At 33.1% G+C, this 18862-nt stretch overlaps 3 protein-coding genes and 2 non-coding genes across 8 annotated transcripts; 2 read left to right on the top strand and 3 right to left on the bottom strand.

The window, feature by feature from the left end:
• Positions 1-74: 74 nt before the first annotated feature.
• Positions 75-5771, bottom strand: LOC103496370 (uncharacterized). Of its 2 annotated transcripts, XR_007821003.1 has the most exons (6): positions 5453-5675; positions 5241-5313; positions 5065-5113; positions 4367-4490; positions 3371-3541; positions 75-421 (listed from the first exon to the last, which is right to left on the bottom strand). XR_007821003.1 is itself a non-coding variant. In XM_008458208.3 (5 exons), exons 1-5 carry the CDS (start codon positions 5465-5467, stop codon positions 3455-3457), a joined length of 348 nt encoding a protein of 115 aa, XP_008456430.1. In that variant the 5' UTR covers positions 5468-5771; the 3' UTR covers positions 3258-3454. The 2 variants fall into 2 exon arrangements, 1 of the variants encoding a protein (XP_008456430.1); XM_008458208.3 differs by lacking the exon at positions 75-421 and having other exon boundaries at positions 3258-3541; positions 5453-5771.
• A 1403-nt stretch (positions 5772-7174) lies between these two features.
• Positions 7175-10141, bottom strand: LOC103496378 (uncharacterized). Its single transcript, XM_008458216.3, has 7 exons — positions 9716-10141; positions 9159-9302; positions 8921-8988; positions 8758-8808; positions 8626-8685; positions 8116-8538; positions 7175-7571 (listed from the first exon to the last, which is right to left on the bottom strand). Exons 1-7 carry the CDS (start codon positions 9840-9842, stop codon positions 7533-7535), a joined length of 912 nt encoding a protein of 303 aa, XP_008456438.2. The 5' UTR covers positions 9843-10141; the 3' UTR covers positions 7175-7532.
• A 708-nt stretch (positions 10142-10849) lies between these two features.
• On the bottom strand, positions 10850-10922 carry TRNAR-CCG (transfer RNA arginine (anticodon CCG)). Its single transcript has one exon. It is a non-coding gene; the product is annotated as a tRNA-Arg (tRNA).
• A 1127-nt stretch (positions 10923-12049) lies between these two features.
• On the top strand, positions 12050-12122 carry TRNAR-CCG (transfer RNA arginine (anticodon CCG)). The gene has a single exon. It is a non-coding gene; the product is annotated as a tRNA-Arg (tRNA).
• Positions 12123-12936: 814 nt separating this feature from the next.
• On the top strand, positions 12937-17783 carry LOC103496384 (low-specificity L-threonine aldolase 1-like). Of its 3 annotated transcripts, XM_008458222.3 has the most exons (10): positions 12937-13105; positions 13268-13723; positions 14388-14499; positions 15515-15565; positions 15858-15929; positions 16018-16150; positions 16283-16341; positions 16840-16937; positions 17160-17226; positions 17502-17783. In XM_008458222.3, exons 2-10 carry the CDS (start codon positions 13281-13283, stop codon positions 17541-17543), a joined length of 1077 nt encoding a protein of 358 aa, XP_008456444.1. In that variant the 5' UTR covers positions 12937-13105; positions 13268-13280; the 3' UTR covers positions 17544-17783. The 3 variants fall into 3 exon arrangements, with proteins under 3 accessions (XP_008456444.1, XP_050940762.1, XP_050940761.1); XM_051084805.1 differs by lacking the exon at positions 15515-15565; XM_051084804.1 differs by lacking the exon at positions 17502-17783 and having other exon boundaries at positions 17160-17364.
• Positions 17784-18862: the final 1079 nt, after the last annotated feature.

Here is an 18862-nt window from a genome sequence, read left to right on the forward strand (position 1 = left end):
ACTGCGTCCTCCCATGCTTAGATGTGTCATATTAGTACATGTAAATGGGCACAACCAAAATATATGAAGAAGGAAAAGATATTTAAATTTGAATTTTCGTTGCTTTAGCTTAAAGTTGCCTCAATAATATATGTTTGAAGTTTTTTTGAGTTTGGTTGAACTTAAACTAGTAGGTGGGTCCAACTGAAGAACAACTGAATTTACTTGCCAACTTTTTTGAATGTATAACTTCAAAGCTATATATGATGGGCACTAAAACTTTTGGGGAGCATAGGAATGTGACTAGCCCCCAAAGTCTAATTTGGAGGGTTATGTCAAAAGTTTCACCTTTTCAAAAGCCAACTAGGCTGAGTAGGTTGAAACTGTAGCCTATGCCTATGGAGAAAGAGACCAAACCAAAAATTTAGGGCTACCTGCAAATCTAACAATAATTTAATAACATAGTATTAATAACTCATGGTTGAGTTTCCTATAAACTTAGCTCAGAATAGTCAGAAAAAAAAACTCCATAACAAGTAAGAAATGACAAAGAAAGTACAAAATGAAGGTGGGAAATAGCATCATTATTGTTTTTCATTTTTAAGTGAGAGTGATTTTTTGGGGAAAAAAATCTCCCACTACTGCAGTAGGAACAAGCAAACAATAAAACTAAAATTAAAGACACCATAGTTAACGCGAAAAAAACTCCAATCGGAGAAAAAAGTATGTACCAAAAAATTTCTTCTACAATCACACAAATTTCTCCCCGGTTATAGTGTTTCAAGTTGAGATGATTAGAAACCAAAGGTAGAAACCAAAGGCAAGTTTCTTTTATAGTATTTGGGGCTCATCACTTTTTTGGATCTTTCATTCGTGGGAAAACTACTTTTCTAATGTTTTGCTAGAATCCAATGTGAAGATTCGAACTCCTGATCTTTTGGTTGAGAATATATACTTCAATAGTTGAATTGTGTTGGGTGGGCAATTGCTTCTATGTCTCCCTTCTTTAAGCACTTTTGGGTGTTCTTATATCAAACTTGCCCCAAAAACTAAAGTGTCAAGGGATATATGGAAAACGAACTATTCGAGTAAAATATCCCTTTCACCTGTTCTTTGACAGCAATATTTGGTATCGAAGACAAATGACTTCAAGACCTAAAGTTTCTTTCAATTATCAAGTAGTAACAACGACAATTATATCCTTCAGAGCTAAGACTTCAACATCTGTCTTAATCTGGAAAGGTACATCCAAAGCTTTAGCCTCAGCATAGCAAATACCAGTTAATTTCCTAAATTGTGTTCCATTAATTCACAATTAATGATGATACTAGTCATCCTGCCAACCAAAATGCATTTGGAAAGTAAAAGCTTTGATTAGCCTACAGAATGAATCGTCATGAAGACTTGGTGAAATCTAAAAGCTCTAACATTTATCAAAAAGTAAGATAAAATCCCCATCTTGGTTGCGACGGAGAGGATCTGAGCTCGTGGGGTTAAAGCAACTTTCAAAAATCTTATGAAGACCAATCTCATATTTTTCCCTTGCTTTTCAAAGTTTATGAAGTTTTTGAAATGGTGATGGATCAATACTAGTATTTGGAACGATCTTTGGTTGGGTAAATATTTCCCTTTGCTTGGTTTTCTCATCTTTTATCTCTCTTCTTCTATATGGATATCCACTTTTGCAGTTGTTTTATCTTTCTCTAAGAATTCCACTTCATAGAACTTCAGTTTTAGACGTCCTTGTTCGGAAAAAAAACATTTGATGTCTTTGTTTTTTTTGAAATTGCATAGGATTCCTTTTTTTTGTTTTGGTCTAGAAATCTTGGTATCTAGATCACCATCCTATAGTAGATTTTCTTTTTCTCTTTTGTGTGATCTTAGGATTGGCCCTCGTGTCCTCTTTTCTCCTCTTGCTTTGGAAGGTTAAAAATCTCAAGAAGTTCAAACTTTATGGTTGATCTGACTATGGAAGGATTAAATGGCGTGTCTAATGCAAGTGTCCTTAGGATTTGGATCACCTGTTGGAGAGACAAGTTAGAATTAATATATGTGATAGTTTTTCCAAGACCTTTGGTGTACTTGCAGCTTGTAAACGATCTTACCGTTCAAATGTAATTGTTCTGGCTATTCTATAGAATATCTGGTAAGAGAAAAGAATCTTTTAGATGGGATGAGAGTTCTGGGGTAGGTGTGACTACCAGGGAGTTTTCCTAAATTTTTCTAACGTATAGAAAATCATCTTTGGTTAAGAATGTGAAAGAATAAGAAGCCATGAAAGACTCATAAAAAGAAGCGCCAGACCAAAACCCGGGGGAATGCAATTAAAAAAAATAACCGAACCCAACTTGGGGTAACCAAGAGCAATGATTTTTTCCTTTTAAATCTAAGAATATCTATACCAATTTCCACAAATCTCAACTAATCTTACCAGACAACTCACTTGGCTCTATAACATTCCCTCTAAGTTCTTTATTATGGCCAAAAAGTAATGAACTATTACAAAAGAAAAATGAATTAAGAGCCAAAGAGAAGCACTAAACAACACTAAATTCCACACATCCTTCCACGTTCCAACTGCCATCTATCAAAACACTCTCCCATTCCTTCCAGGCAGATAAAGCACCCAAAAGAAAAGAGCTACCAAAGAACACAACTCCTCCTCCAGAATAGACTTAAAAGTCATAAAAATGCCTCCAAATTTTGGTGGAAAAATTTATTCAAATCCTCAGCTTCGCTCCCATAAAGAGAACACGTGGATTATTTCCAGCTGCTTTGAGAGCCTCCCTTGTGTTTTTTGGATTCTTCATTTTGCGTAGTGGTTTTGTTTTTTTTTTCATTTATCTTATGTTAATGAGGAGTAAAAGAAAAATAACAAAAGTAAGAAGAAAAAAAACCCCACTCTCCTATCTATCACTGCCAAGACAAATCAAGGGAAAGTTCATCGTTGTGTCTAAACTGAGGTTTAAATGGGGATGGCAGTTCCTATGAAAAATAAATATAAATAAATAAATAACAAACAAACAAACTATTTACACTCCATGGAAAAAAACCACTAGAAGACAAAATTTATTACATTTAATTTTTCTATGAAGTCTAAATATTTTGTTAATTTTTCTATTTTTGACAATTTTCATGTAACCTATGAAGATTAATGCAGCTTCTATGAAAGGTGGCAGTTTCAGCAACAAAGATGATCGTTAGTTACATTTTCAAATGCACATTAAAAACATCACCACATAACTGGCATACTAAAGTGAGAGTTTTCAACGCAAACATTGTCAAAAAATCAAAGGTAAAAAGATAGATACACACCTCATACAATTCAACTATTTAGCAAATATTTTCCTTTTTCCTCTTTAAACATGGATAGCGTAAGGTCTTCACATACCTTTAACGAATAAGATATCAAATTTTTTTCTTGGCTACTATACAGAAAATCCATCAACCTCCTATGTGCAGCTCCATTCGTCCTTCATAGCTTATCATTCTCATCCTCATCATCAGTGGTATCCTTGGTAGATGTTACAGTGATGTTATGTGAGCTTTTAAGTTCTTCCAGCTGCAACACAATATAGACCAATGAATTTCAAGAGGCTGTACGATGGAAAAATAAGATAACAGTTCAAAATTGCACTAAGCAAATCAGGTAATTGTTAGGTACTTAAGCACCTCGGAGAACCACACCCCAAAAGCTAGCTATAATAGTGGAAGAGCCAAGCCACATAAGTACCATATTGGTCATCCCATTCTAAGCAAATGTGGAGAAAGGCATCGCATACTACCTTGTTCCTAACAATACCCCATTCTTGGAAAGTCGACATCCCGGTGGGTATTCCAACAATACCTCACTCAACCACACCTGGTCAGAACCCTCCACCGGTTCCATCCGAAACACCGGCGACTAACTTTGATACCATTGTTAGGTACTTTTTTTTTCCTTCTCTGTTTTTTCTTTTCTTTTTCTTTTTCATTTTCTTGTTTACCTACTTTCAGCTTCTTTACTTGTCCTACAACATTTTAACTGCACAATTTGATCAACTAATCATACTAGTTGATGTGGTAGATAATAAATAAATATATAAGAAAGTATACTCTTTTGTCTTGCACTTTTTAGTTTATTATTCTAAAAATATTTTGGAAGAAATTAAGAAATATCTTCCAAGAACTTAATTAAATGATCACCGATGAAAGATCTAATCTATTATATTTTTTCTTTTCATGCTTAAGCCTGAGAAGACCACTACATTTTTTGTGTGTCTTATCATATCAAGTCACCACTTAACCCAAAAGTATAGACTCATAGTTTAGAATATATTTTACCCATTACACGTATTCTTAACAACAAGGAATAGCATCGAGTCAGATAACTTCAATTCGACACTACCTCTTTACAGGTTTCCTTGTGTGTAGCTAGAAGCTCATCATACTTGACTTGCAAATCTGCCATCTCAGATTGTAACTTCTCATATTCGGCTTTAGATGGACCCCCAAGTCTTTGTTGAATAAATCTGTCAGATAAAAAGAAAAAAGAAAGTCTATCAACGATTACTTCCAATGGGAATTTGCTATTATAAACTCCTAGGAAAGTTTTGTATACTTTTATTATCTTCAATAAAATTATCCGTTTCGGATTTTCTTTACTTAAGAAAGAAAGTAAAAGAAAACTACATTTTTGGACATACCAAATTACAAGCAAAAGTAAACGATAACTTTCATAAGAAACCTCTTGTTGACAATATTTATCTCTAACATAGCGCCTTGTAGTTTATTAGACCTATAATACAATACATACATTTTTGGAATACTTGACAGGATTTAGAAGAAGAAAGATTTGCTTTTGTAGTTTTCTTCACAGTTTTCTATAAAATTTGAAAAACGAAACTAGTCCAACTTCGGGTCAATCAGACCCAAATTTCGGATAAGGAATCGTGATATTATCTATCAGTAATGATAAATAGATTTGAAATTCAAATAGCTTTAGCTACAACCACGGTTAACCTCAACTATGGATCTCCAACAATCACAGCAGCAAGCAAAGCATAAGAACGTGATCGAAACCCAAAACAAAAAGAAAATACTTACTCGAGAGCAGAGGAAGGCTTGTCATTTTGCTCATACAATGCAACCAGAACTTCAACCCAGTAAAAGAAATGCAAAATAGAAAATGTATCAAAATTCGAATGCATCGATAAAGAGATCGAATTCTCAAGAAAAAGAAAAACAGAGAGCGAAGAAGCAGAGAAATGGCGATAAACAACCTTTGGTGAGAGCATCAACAATCCCATTAGACTCCAAATACTTTCTAAAAGCTTCCTTCTTCGCTTCTTTTTCCTAAATCGCAGAAAAGGGGTTGGAATTATAACAAAGATAAAGCGATTCAACAAATGGGGTTGTCAATTTCAATAGAAAAAAGCAAAAAGAGGAAGAACTTGGAATAAGTTGAGAACAAAAATGGGAAAATAGATCTGACCTCTTTGTGTCCCATTGAGAAGAAATGGGGGTTCCTCCTTCACAGTTGCTTGCTGGTTGGGTGTTCGATTTGATGATTGTTTGATGGGATCCGTCCCCATTGCCGCAAGAATATTGGTTTCGGGGCCTGCATATGTCTGAGTTTTGACCCGCACAGCGGCTGCCATTGATTCCCTTGGGCCATGATGGTGAGTTTCAGCTTCACCATAGCCCAAAACATTGCTGAATTGTTTATATATGGTGGGAATTGCCTAAATTGAATGGTTTCCTCTCACCATTGATACTACTACTTTCATTAACCGCGGTCATAAAATTATGAAGAAAAGATTGCAATTTGCACGGGTTTGATTTAGGTCGTGGCTGAATTTTCAAACTCAACAATGCATTTGACACCATTATTCTTAGTTCGTCCATTAAGTTCTTTTTTTCATTTATCTTTATTCGAATCATTATAAGTCAATTTTTACATATTCATTTTGTCCTTTTGACGTTGTTTGTAAATCCTATATTGTTATATATTGGATGGATGAATTTTTCGAATTTATGGTTGGAAAGAAAAGAGAGTTAGCATTTTCAAATATTTGTTTACTAAATAAGCATGTTTATATTTTAAAATTAAAATTTTAGATTGTTGAGTACAATTAATACTAACGAAAAACGACTAAGTTGCACCCTAATAGATTCTATTAATATCAATTGGATATATTTGTCTCAAGTGGAAGTTGTTACACTTTTGGAGTGTCTCTTATGTTCATATGTGCTATATGTAAAAGAACAACAAAATAATATTTGTCCTTGCATTATTATTAAAATAGTACTGCATGATCCAAGTTTAGGGAGGGTGCAGGAAAAATTGTAGAACCTTTTGTCGCTTGGATGTCATTCAGTTTGGGTGTCGTGGCCTGAACCTCCAGCCCACATCCCTCTGATCTAGTCTCGATTAAAGATTCTCTCATTGATGTGGTGTCGAGCCTCTCTACTCTAACACTTTAGTTACTATTAAGAACGACTAATTTGGTTAAACACACAAAAAAAATAAGCTCGAATCTCATTTTCAGAGACCACTAACACTTTTCTTTAGGTGATCAATGCGGATATTTGTGAACACACACGCCTACTATTGTGTATAGCGATAGGACTATAAGAGACATTTCTAATACTCATAGTTGCAAGGTGTTAGTCCTTTCATCAAAGACATTTCTAGCACTCATGGCTGTCCCACCCTTCATCGACTCATTTACTTCTTGATTGCCATTTTTCTTTTGGGATGTGCCTTCATCGATATTTTTTTTGCTTACGTTCGCTATTGTGATCTTAAGCCTTGCCAAATTTGACGTTTTATGTGATCATGAATTCAACGAATATGTAAATGATTGATGAATATGTAAATATTAACTTATTTATTTGACAATTTGATTGTTGGTACAAATTTCTTATCTTTTATTTAAAATCTAAAAAACGATAATACGAAAACATTAAAATAAAAATTGAGTTTCTACATTTGTTTTCATTAAAAAATACTGATTTTAATTTATTGATTTTAAATGATAATACGAAAACATTAAAATAAAAATTGAGTTTCTACATTTGTTTTCATTAAAAAGTACTGATTTTAATTTATTGATTTTAAAAGAAAATTTCGTGTTTTTCTTTTTTTTTTTTTTTTTTTTTTTTTTTTGTATTTTTTTGCCCTCCCTTGTCCCAATCTTCTCTCAAGCGAGGATTTGAACTGGTAACTTCTTGAACTCCTACTACTTTTCCATACACTATTTAATGCAGATTGAATCACATATTTCTTAAGTAAAATCTAGCTTCTGAGAGTGGATTCTCAAAAATTACAACTGCACAAGGGTTTATTTATCACCAATAAACAGATAAGCTTACACAATTAACAAGGGCTAGACTCTCCCAAATTTCCTACCATGGAAATTCCACAAAATAGTTCACTTTCCTCTCAACCCAAACCTCCATTTATAACTTTAACCGTAACCAACTAAACACCAGTTACAGCTGAAGACACCCTTCACATACACACTGCTTCTCTATGTACAAATCCTCTCAGCAATTGAATTCGTCAACATTCATGTCGGTCTCAGATCTCTCACAGCAGCGGCAAAAATCTAAACAAGACACGAACGGCTCATTAATTACGTGTAGCAATCAATAATGGCATCACAAATAAGAATACAAAACTGTCTTAGAACGAATTGGGAATTACTTCTGTTAATAGGACTCTTAAAATGTTGAAACGTGCTTCCTCTAACATTAACGTCAATGCCATACAGGACACGGACAATTTTGCGAACAACAATACATTCTTCAGTTTAATGGAAAGGCATCAGACTGTTTTGAAGATACCCAAGTTGGAGGTGGAAGAGCAATGAAATATTCAAGACTAGTCTAGATTTAGTAACAAGCTATAGCATTTGACAATATATTTAAGAACATACTGTAAGGATTATCTACTAATACACAATAATTAATCATCTTTTCATTAGTATGATTAGAATATCTATGATTTAAATCCTATTATGCCCCTAAACCCAAGTTACAACAATTTGTAACATCTTTGAAAATGAAGTGCTAATTATGGTCATTTTATTTGTTCACTGCTGCTCCTTTTCATTTAAAATAATAACAGGTGTTGTTAAAAAAAACGCATACCTTGGAAGGAGCTCTACTTTGCTGCTGCGGGTGTGCAAAAAGTCCCTGAGATCGAGTGTGGTAGCTACTAGTTTGTTCTTCGATATTTTCTCGTGAAACCTTGTCTTGACCGAAGTTGGATGATTGAAATTGATCTCCTCCCAAGAATTCAGTTCTGGATTTACTTCCCATTCCAAAATTAGATGAAGTTTGGGGGTCCTGGTACTTTCTTGTAAACTGAGTAGCGGCTGCTCGAGCACCAGCTATCGCAGCATTGAGTTTAGATGACTTCTCCACTTCAGATCCAGATCCTTTAGTCTCGGGAGAACATGAAGATACAGATCCTGGCTTCAAGGAGAATGGATCTCTAGGATCTGGAAGTTGGAACTTTACAGGCAGTGGGCATTTAACACGGGTGAGACCTCTAACTGCTGCTTCAAATATCTGACGAAATACAATTGACTTTAGAACATACGGAAACACACAAAATAAGCAATAAGAAGAGAATCAAAACAAAATTAACATTCCTACCCTCTTTTCTAAGTTATAAACACCCTGGAAACCGCGCATCTCGAATGGAATCAGCAATTTCTGGGAAAAAAATGCCATTTGGTAAACTATTACTCTGCTGAAATGTGATTATCTGTTCAAATCAGTACACACCTGTGGTTGTTCACAGAGCCAGCAGAAATCAGTTTGAGCTTCTACTCTAACCTGCGTTCAAATAAAATAGGTATACTTTAGTTAGCTTGTTTTTTCTAAAAGCAAAAAAGAATTAAGATATCTCAGAAACTAAGGTATGCATAAGAAAAACTATGCCACCCACCCCTTCAGGTACTTCATCCCAATTTTTCAGTTCTTCACCACGCACACACCCAACCACTTCAACACACCCTGAATGAACAAAGGTGTAAAAAATAATGATGGCGTCACTTTAATCATAGACTCCAAGCAATAAGATAAATAATTCAGACGCTGGAATATTGAAATAGAGCCAAAAAAGAGCCTACAAAAACACGTGAACCAGTAAGTAATGTATCATGAAAAACCATCGAATTAAATACCTAAAAGCCTTGAAACGGGATAATGTTCTGGAAACTTAAGATCAGTAATTCCATCCAAAGCATAAAGTTCCCTATAGAAGTCCTCCATTGCTTTGATTGTAGAATCCTCAGGAACCTTACTTGCAGCATGAATCCAAAGACGGCCTTCAGATATCAAATTCATAATTTAGAATAATCCTTAATGAACCATATCCAAAAAGAAAGGGGTTAACTAACAAAAGATACACCACTACAAAAAAATAAACAAGACAACTAAAATAGGACACACATTTACAAACATACAATGTCCAACAATGTTTGTTAGTTTGGTTTCAAATCCTTTTTATAGCGTAAATCAAAGACAACAAAAACGCTTATTCCCAACCAATCAAGCATCTGATCCAGAATCAAACAAATGACAAACAGTAAAGTAACAACAAACCCATGATTACCCAATTCTATTTCTCAATTCTACTATCATTTTGTCTTCTTATTCCAACATTCAAACAAATCAAACAGAGCCTCACGCCAAAAAAGTAGATTTGCAAGAAGAACGTGGGATTTCGAGATGAACGAACCTCTAAGCGGTGCAGGCCAAGACCTGCCCTCGATGCGTTTGATTCCGTAGACAAGCAAAGAAGCCCATGGCTGATGCATTGTCAAACATGGGTTCGACAAATTCCCAGAATTTCTTCCTTTCATCATCTCTTGTTTGCAAAACAAATCAAATCGTGCACTAGAATTTCTTCACGCTAAGTGATGCCGAGAACTGGGTGCCCAATTAAAATTGACACGACTGGCGGGAGGTTTGTGAAGATGTGAAGTATTTCACAGCGGGAAATGAGGAGAATCAAAAAGGAAAAGAGTGAAATTTCCCAAATTTGAAACGGAAACTAGGGTTCGTCCAAATTAAGCTACTTATGGAATATATATTCACTTGAGGTATAATAATCTCTTCAAAATCAAAACTTCGAAATTGATTTGGAAAATTTTCACTTAATTGTATTAAAGACCCAACTTGGCAAAATGACTCAACATTTTTAAACAATGTCCAATGTGTTACATCTTCCCGTGAAATTACAATATTACCCTTTCTTTCATGATTTAGGTTTTTTTTTTTTTCCAAATCTCTAAAACGACAGCATCCACAGTACTCAAAAAACGAAAGAATCGAGTGATACCATGAACATCTTCAACGACATTGGCACAACTCAGCAAGAACAACGCCAACAAAACTAGCACTGACGACAATAAACTAATGACGCTAAACTTAAGTGAGAGTGATGCTAGAACGATATATATTTTTCATGTTCAACGATGTTTTTGATAATCGTACTCAAAATTAATGTCAACAAACATTCGTTCAACATTTGTCTTTCAATAACATGTCAGTTGTCATTCAACAAACTCTGTAATTTTCTTTCTATACTACTTTAATTCATTCTTACTAACTTCATTCATGATAGTATTATTTTCAGATATAATAAAATAATTAAAAAAATATATATAACAAAATTTTAGTATAATTTTGATAATCGTTTTAATTAATAAAATAAATTTAAAAAAAAAAAAATATTTACCTCCAATAAAAAAATTGTTTTGAATATTAAAAACATTGAAACCATAGCAAAATTCATAAATATTTTTTAAAAACAAAAAATCTCTTGAAAATTATTGAGTAAATTTTGTTAATGTTTTAAAAAAAAGATAACCGTTCACGATGGGACTCGAACCCACAATCTCCCGCTCCGGAGGCGAGCGCCTTATCCATTAGGCCACGCGAACATCTTTATACAGTTGATCAACAACTGAGATTATTAATTATAAACAAAGAGGAATTTTAGTATAAATGTATTTACGGAGAATAGTTGAGATTTTAATGTGAATTAATTTCTGTTGAAACATTTATTTACATATACTTATATATTTGTGCATCACAGTTTTTTATGATTGTTTTTTAAATATTTTTACTCATTTTTTACGTATACGGTGAAAGTGAGATGCATGAATAGTTGAAACACAATCCATTCTTTTGAAAGTTTTAAAAATAGTTTGAAGATAATTTCAATTTCAAATAGTAAAATGTAAAAATTAAATTTAAATACTTTACGTTACAATTTCTAATATAAAAATCTAATATCAGAATTTACCTTTTTTTTTTTTTTAAGGAGGATAGGATACTTTAACCTTAAAACATATGCATAGTACGAAAGTGATAGTTAACAAAACTTGTTTGATACCTATCAGATTTTTTAAAAAGGGTCAAGTATATGGATATGTCTTTCTTCTCTAAATTTCTTGTTTTGATATCTACTTTTAACCCATATTTTCAAAACCCAAGTCAAATTTTGAAAAAATAAATTAGTTTTTAATATATTGTTTTTGTTTTTTAAAATTTGGTTAGGAATACAATTCTTCGACTTAAAATCGATGCAAATCATAGTAAAAAAATAAAAGAAAATAGATTTAATGTTCAAAAACCAAAACCAAAATGGCTACCCAAATTTTGTAATTAGAATGATATTTACCAATTTAAAAAGCTTTACCTTATTCTCAATCGTTTAGTAGTTAAATATATGTTCGATAGTGATTTTGAGAACGATAAAATCACTTTTCCTATCATGTTTATAGAGCTCGTTATCTAAGATTAGAAATGATCGTCGGTTCATTTATGTCGGTTTTGGAATCAACCAAAAACAAAACAAAACCAATTGATTAGTTCTATCATGATCGTACTATCATCAATTGGGTCTTGAAACTGAACTTTTTCATTAGGTTTCTTTAATATGGTCTATGTATATTTTTTGTTTTATAAGCATGCATGTTTTTTAGTTAGAAAATTGTCAAAAAAAAATAAAAAGGTCGAATTGGAATTTATTAGATTTTATGTTGAAGATTCCCTCAACACGACAGTTCGCGTGGCCTAATGGATAAGGCGCTCGCCTCCGGAGCGGGAGATTGTGGGTTCGAGTCCCATCGTGAACGTTTTTCTTCTTCTTCTTTTTTTTTTTTTTTTTTTTTTTTTTTTTTTTTTTAAAAAAATAAATTTACATATCAATTTTCTCTATTTGCATATTTTGATTAAAACTATATGATATTTATTCCCACATTTTCAATGCATTAATTTGTATTTTCCTTTCTAAGTAAGTTCAAATTCCCTTAAAGTTAAAGATTAATTTACTCGTATTTCTAATTTTAGTTGATTTTTTGATCGAATGGAACTTGATTTTAAATGTCTAGTAAAATCTTACTAAAGTATATAATCTAAACCTAAATCGAAAATATATAGACTAAGTTATAACTAACCAAAATTTATAGACTAGCGTAGAAATGTTGAGAGTTCTCAAAATATAGGAGACACATTCTCTATAAAGGACGAAAAATGGACCAAATATAACAATCTTTCGGAATTAAACCCCACGTTATCTTGAAAGAATAATATGAAAAGCTTTTCTATAAGAACACGAATCTTTTTTTTTTTTTTTTTTGTGGCACCGGATATTCTTAATTATAATTTTTAAATAATATAAATTATTTAAATTACAATGATTCCAATCTCTTTGTAATAGATATATGATGGATAATAGTTTATTACTTACGAACTTTTTTCTATAAAAAATTTAGTAATCATAATTATTTAAGACGTAATTGAATAATTCATTAATTTATTCCATGAAAAAGAAAATACCTTATTTGTGCAATACTGGATGTGATGTGGAGAGTACGTGGCAATCACATCAAATGACGTGGCAGTGTTCATACCTTCGATCAAACTTTTCCTCTGTAATTATCTTACCAGCTTCCTTGTTGGAGTTTTGATCCTCTAGAATCCTATTATTCATAACTTTTACGTAGAAAGAAAAACAAGAGGGGAAGTTGAACTGCTCAATCACCTCTTCCCCTCGTATAAATCACCGGCCTATTTAGTCTTTCAAGTCCTAGGGAAGAGAAACAGTTTCAGAACACAGGTATCGATTTCTCTTGGGTGGTTTTAAACTGCTTTTCAATTGCTTCAAATCGTTATACGAGATGGGTTTTCTTTAAATTTGTGAAAAATCAAAGCTAGAGTAGAAACCCCCTTTTGTCTGAACTGATTTTTTTTTTTACCTTTTTCTTGTTTGTTTCATCAGTGCTCTTTCTAAAATGGTGACGAGAACTGTCGATCTTCGTTCAGACACTGTCACCAAACCAACCGAGGCAATGAGGGCTGCAATGGCGAGCGCCGAGGTTGATGATGATGTATTGAAATATGACCCAACTGCCCTTCGATTGGAAACAGAAATGGCAAAGATTATGGGGAAGGAGGCGGCTCTTTTTGTGCCTTCCGGGACTATGGGCAACCTCATTAGCGTTCTTGTCCATTGTGAGATTAGGGGGTCTGAGGTTATTCTTGGGGATAATTCTCATATTCATATTTATGAAAATGGAGGTATTGCAACTATTGGAGGGGTTCATCCTAGGACTGTTAGGAATAATGGAGATGGAACCATGGACTTGGATTTGATTGAAGCTGCCATTAGAGACCCAAGAGGAGAGATTGTGTTTCCAACTACCAGGCTTATCTGCTTGGAAAACTCGCATGCCAAGTAAGGACTCGTTTTCTTTTTTTAATTTCACTGTACCGCTAAGTTTTGATGAGTGTTGGGATGGCTTTGGGAGTAGTGCTTTTTGGTGGGAACATTTTGAAATGTTTTTTTATTCACTTTAAATTGCTGTTAAGTTTTATGTCTTAGAATTCTGGCTATATTATAAAGCATAGACCTGAGGGTTGGCTCTTGTTTTTAAAAAATCTTGTATTCAATTAAAAGTTATCACATTTCATAAGCGTTTCAAAAATTACCGATAAACTAAAATTCCTATGGAAAGTCAAACGGGAATTGAAACATAGAACGGTTTGATGATGAGTTAGAAGGAAATTTATTCGAGGTCACCCATCACCCTATTTCAAGTCCCGGTTTCTATTTGACTTTTTATGGAATTTCTACTTCAAGGGCAGTTTTTGAAACTTCTGTGAAAAGTTCGCCGGTAGTTTGCAATTTTTCAAAGAATAAGGTATTTTCTTTTAATATTTTAACCTATTAATTTCAAACTTGACTATTTGACCAAATACCAGGGTAAGTACTTCTACTTGGCCAATAGCACTTTTCATCATCTCATGGGGTCACACCAAATTCAATAGTGATTTTTATGATTAGAACTTTCTAATTTATCATCAAGACTTCATTCTTAGAGTATTTTTCTACACTGCAGCTGTGGAGGTAGATGCCTCTCCGTGGAATATACAGACAGGGTTGGAGACTTAGCTAAGAAGCATGGTTTAAAGCTTCACATTGATGGTGCTCGTATTTTCAATGCCTCAGTTGTATGTAGATTGACTAAACACCTTAATAGTAATAATTACAATGACTTGATGCCTTCTGGTATCTGGCAATCTTAATCTGCATGTTTTATTCAATTATGCTCAAACTTAAATGTTAAATTCAAGTTGCTCCTGAGTCCTGAATGATTAAGAAAGATAATGTGGTTAAAAGTGAATGCGCCTCCTGTTCTATATCTGTCGATAAATTGTAGTGATTTTCCTTTTGGTTTGCCGATTTGTATCGGGTTGTAATACTTGGAAGGAAATGAGTTCAGGCTATAGTGATCGCCTGCTTGGGATTTACTATAAATTTTCTTGGCAATCAAATATAGTAGGTCAAATGGTTGTCCTGTTAGAGTAGTTGAGGTGCAGCCAAGTTTGCTCGAATACAAATATTTAAGTAAATTAATATGTATAGGGTTGCGAATGTTTTTAGTCCCTTGGATGATGATCTGCGAATGTTTTTAGTCCCTTGGATGATGATCTTGGCAACAATGATAGATTACATTGCTCTGCATTTGTTTAGAATTGTATGTTTTAAACATGGGTGACTGTCCAAATCCTTTAGGGTTTAGGGTTAAAATGTCGTACAATGGCTTGATTCAGAAAGCCCATGGTATGAGATATTTAAAGTGAGAAAGGCAGAGGTTTGTATTAGCTGCTATCATTGAAAAATCTTGTACTAAATTTGTTTTATTATAATCGATTCTTTCCCTTTAGATGTATCCTTTTTTCCTTCTTGTCCTTGAAATGATTTACAACGTAAAATTTGTATTTATATATTTTGTTCCTTCACTTGTCATTTTTACCTTTTTCTAATAACATTGTGCATGCTTAAAGTTAAACAAAGCATGGTGCTATTCACTGATATTCCAAAATAGGCAATGCCACTGCATATATATCATTTGGGAAATCTCTAGCCCTCAAACTTCCATTTTCAAGGAGTGGAATCATGTAGATTTTTTTCCCTGGAACTTCTTTGACGATAACCATTAATCCATTGCTTTTGTGTATCCAGGCACTTGGTGTTCCTGTTGACAGGCTCGTGCAAGCAGCTGATTCTGTATCTGTATAATTATCCATCCGCTTTGTTATTCTTAGTCATTTTCGTTCTTAAAATCTTCATTTCCTTATTTTCTTCATTCATTTTTAATCAGATAAAATAGAATACTGGCAACTTCAAGGAAGATATCTAATAAATCACCTGTTAAATCCTTAATTTTGATCTGACAAGAATACATACATTTAATTTTTCATATATATTCTTAAAATTACCCCTCCTCATCTTCAACTGAAGTGTACAAGCATTGCTAATGCATACTTGTTAATTGAATCTTTGCTTCACTGAATTTTTGAACTAGGTTTGTCTATCTAAGGGTTTGGGAGCTCCTGTTGGCTCTGTCATCGTTGGTTCAAGGGCCTTCATTAACAAGGTATGTATATATTCACATTTTGCCCTTAAACTTGACTGCGAAGGATTTCAAACTTGTTTTATTAAACCTGTCTGTGCTTTCTTTCCAGGCGAGACGGCTGAGGAAAACATTGGGAGGTGGGATGAGGCAGGTTGGTATTCTTTGTGCTGCAGCATTGGTTGCGATACAAGAGAATATTGTGAAACTTGAGGGAGATCATGAGAATGCTAAGTTTTTGGCTGGTAAAACCTCCTTTCTAGCAATTATGTTTCTTCCTCATTGTTCTGGCTTCTTCACTGCAAGTGCAAGCTTATGGACATTGCATTTTCTCTGTTTCCTATTTGGTGGGAGGTTGTGACTTTTGATCTGTGCAGATGGATTAAATAAAATCAAAGGATTGCAAGTTGAAAGCCATTTGATTGAAACAAACATAGTAAGCATCTGTTAATTGTATGTTCACTACTTTAAAACATTATTTTGCTTATATAAATGTAAATCAATCACCATTGTCATCCTCCTCTACTATTTTTGAGGTAAAATGATGGACGCTTCTCATCTTTGTTTGAGATTTTAATCTCCTGCATATGTCCATAGGATCTTTGAATTGCCAACTCGTTTGTATGATAGTGGTTTTGTTTTCTATTTCTTGTTTTTGAATTTTAGGTTTGTTTACTAAAACTCTTCTGTCTTTCAGAAAAATATTTTTAAGATCATAGGAAAATATCATAAACTTGAAGTTCTCTTTTTATTAAGCGAATCAGGATTTTTTTTAATAGTTTAAAAAAGGTTCTTAGATCAGCAGTGAAGATTTAGACAGAATGTATTTCTTTTTCTTGTTCATGCATCAAAATTCCTTTTCTTGCAGTCTACTTTTCAATCTATATTGACATTAGTTTCTATGATTTCTCTCCATCATGCTATATTACCCCAGATATTTGTGGACATAAAAGACTCAACAATAACAGGGGAAAAACTAAGCAAAATCTTGGAAGAACATGGCATCCTTGTATTGCCAGAAAGTTCATCAAGGTTCGTTCTTAGCCTTTCGATATCCCGTAACTTTTACGTTTTGCTGTTCTCGCACTCCTGAAATTCTATAACTGTATAAACTTGCGTTAGAAGTTTTTGATGGACACTCGCAAAATAAATAATCCAAACAAGAAAATATTTTAGATGCACAAAATTCACATAATAGAAACTTGGCTTACCACTTATTCCAAAATCTATGCGCTAATATCTTTGTCTTTTCAGGATTAGAATTGTTCTTCACCACCAAATTTCAGCAACTGACACACAATACACCTTATCTTGTTTCCAGGTGATCAAAACTAAAACACTAACAAATGTTGTTTGCTTGTTTAAATTATATTTTTCTATCTTTGAGCTTGTTCATTCTTAAATCCTTCGAATATTTCTATTTTTGTCATCAACTTTCTATGAATGCATATTTTGCTCACTTATTTGACGGCTGGATATTTCATACGAAGCATAAAGGTTAAAATAAAACGTTTCAAATTGTAACATATGATTTTAAATAAATACGAAATTACAGGAACTAAAATAAGATTTGATTCCTCTCATTCTATGTTACAGCAAGCAATGGCAGGAGCAATAACAAATGAAAATGGCGTGTAAATGGATGACGTACGTGTTATCGTCGAGCCTTTTCTTATTCTCTGTCGACGTAATTTCTCTATGCTCTGTAAATAGTTTGTATATAAAAAAGTAATACATACCAATCTGATCTGAAGCTTCATGACAATCAATTCATATCTGTGAACTTGTAAGAGTAACTCATAAGTTGCTTGTTGTTCTCCTCTATCAATGATGCTTAATAATAAATTTAAAAAAGAAAAATTGTGGTTAATTTGATAATCTTCATCCTTGGCCTCAAATTATAATTTCCTTGCTGAGGTTAGTTTTAAACTTTAAGCCATCTAGACCAAGAGAGGCCAAAAAATGTTGTAGCAAATTATTATTTCAATGGACCATGTGGAATCAAGAACTACATTATTTCTAATTGCACTTATTTAAGTGGATAAAGGAATATATATAAAACTTTTGGCTAATGGTATAAGGATAATAATAACACCAACACCTAACACTTTTAATAATATTTATTATTAAAGGAATCCACTAAATCACCATGTTCTAACTTATACCAAATTTATCTTTAAAAAAAAAAAAAAAACCCTTATTCCAAAGTGATAAGTTGATAATCAATCCATAGCAGCACGTCAATATGCATAAATTAGTGTTAAAAAATTTCATTACAATGTAAAAAGCCTATAGTAATCAATCTATTATTAATTTGTAGTTTTAGGATGAGCTACAATAATCAAACACTATTTAAAAATTTAAATTACTATAATAATTTATTATTTGTTATAATTTTGTTATTATGGTTTGAAAAGAAAAGTACATTATATATTTACTTGAAATGGAAAGAGAGAATTAAATAATATATTACAAATATGGTAGGCTTCATCTTCATATGTCCTAATCTGTACAATACACACCAAAACCACCAACCTTAAACATTATCTTTAATGGGAAAAAAAAAAACGAAAAGAAGAATTGAAAATTTTGAAGATACCTATCTAAATAGGGCACTAAAAATGAAGTGACGATGTTCCCTTTTTTAAGGGTATCCCCCATTCCCATTATGTTGTTTGCTAAGGGCAGCCCTACAACTTTAGGGTTAACATTTCCAAGTCTACAAATTCAATAGCCTTCTGTTTCGTAAAACACTGCTGCTACCTAATGAGATTTCCCTCTTTTCATTGTTCAAAAATGGAAAAATAAATGAATTATTACTTTTGAATCCTTTTCTTCCTTTTCTTTTTGGGAATGTCATCACCACCTTGTAGTTTGTAATTAATGAAGGATAAAACTGTTCGTTGACTGAATTACCTATAGGGTTCTTCAAATGCAGCCATATATATTCTTATTAA

Source organism: Cucumis melo, chromosome 5 (assembly GCF_025177605.1).
Source record: "Cucumis melo cultivar AY chromosome 5, USDA_Cmelo_AY_1.0, whole genome shotgun sequence".
Lineage (NCBI taxonomy): Eukaryota > Viridiplantae > Streptophyta > Magnoliopsida > Cucurbitales > Cucurbitaceae > Cucumis > Cucumis melo.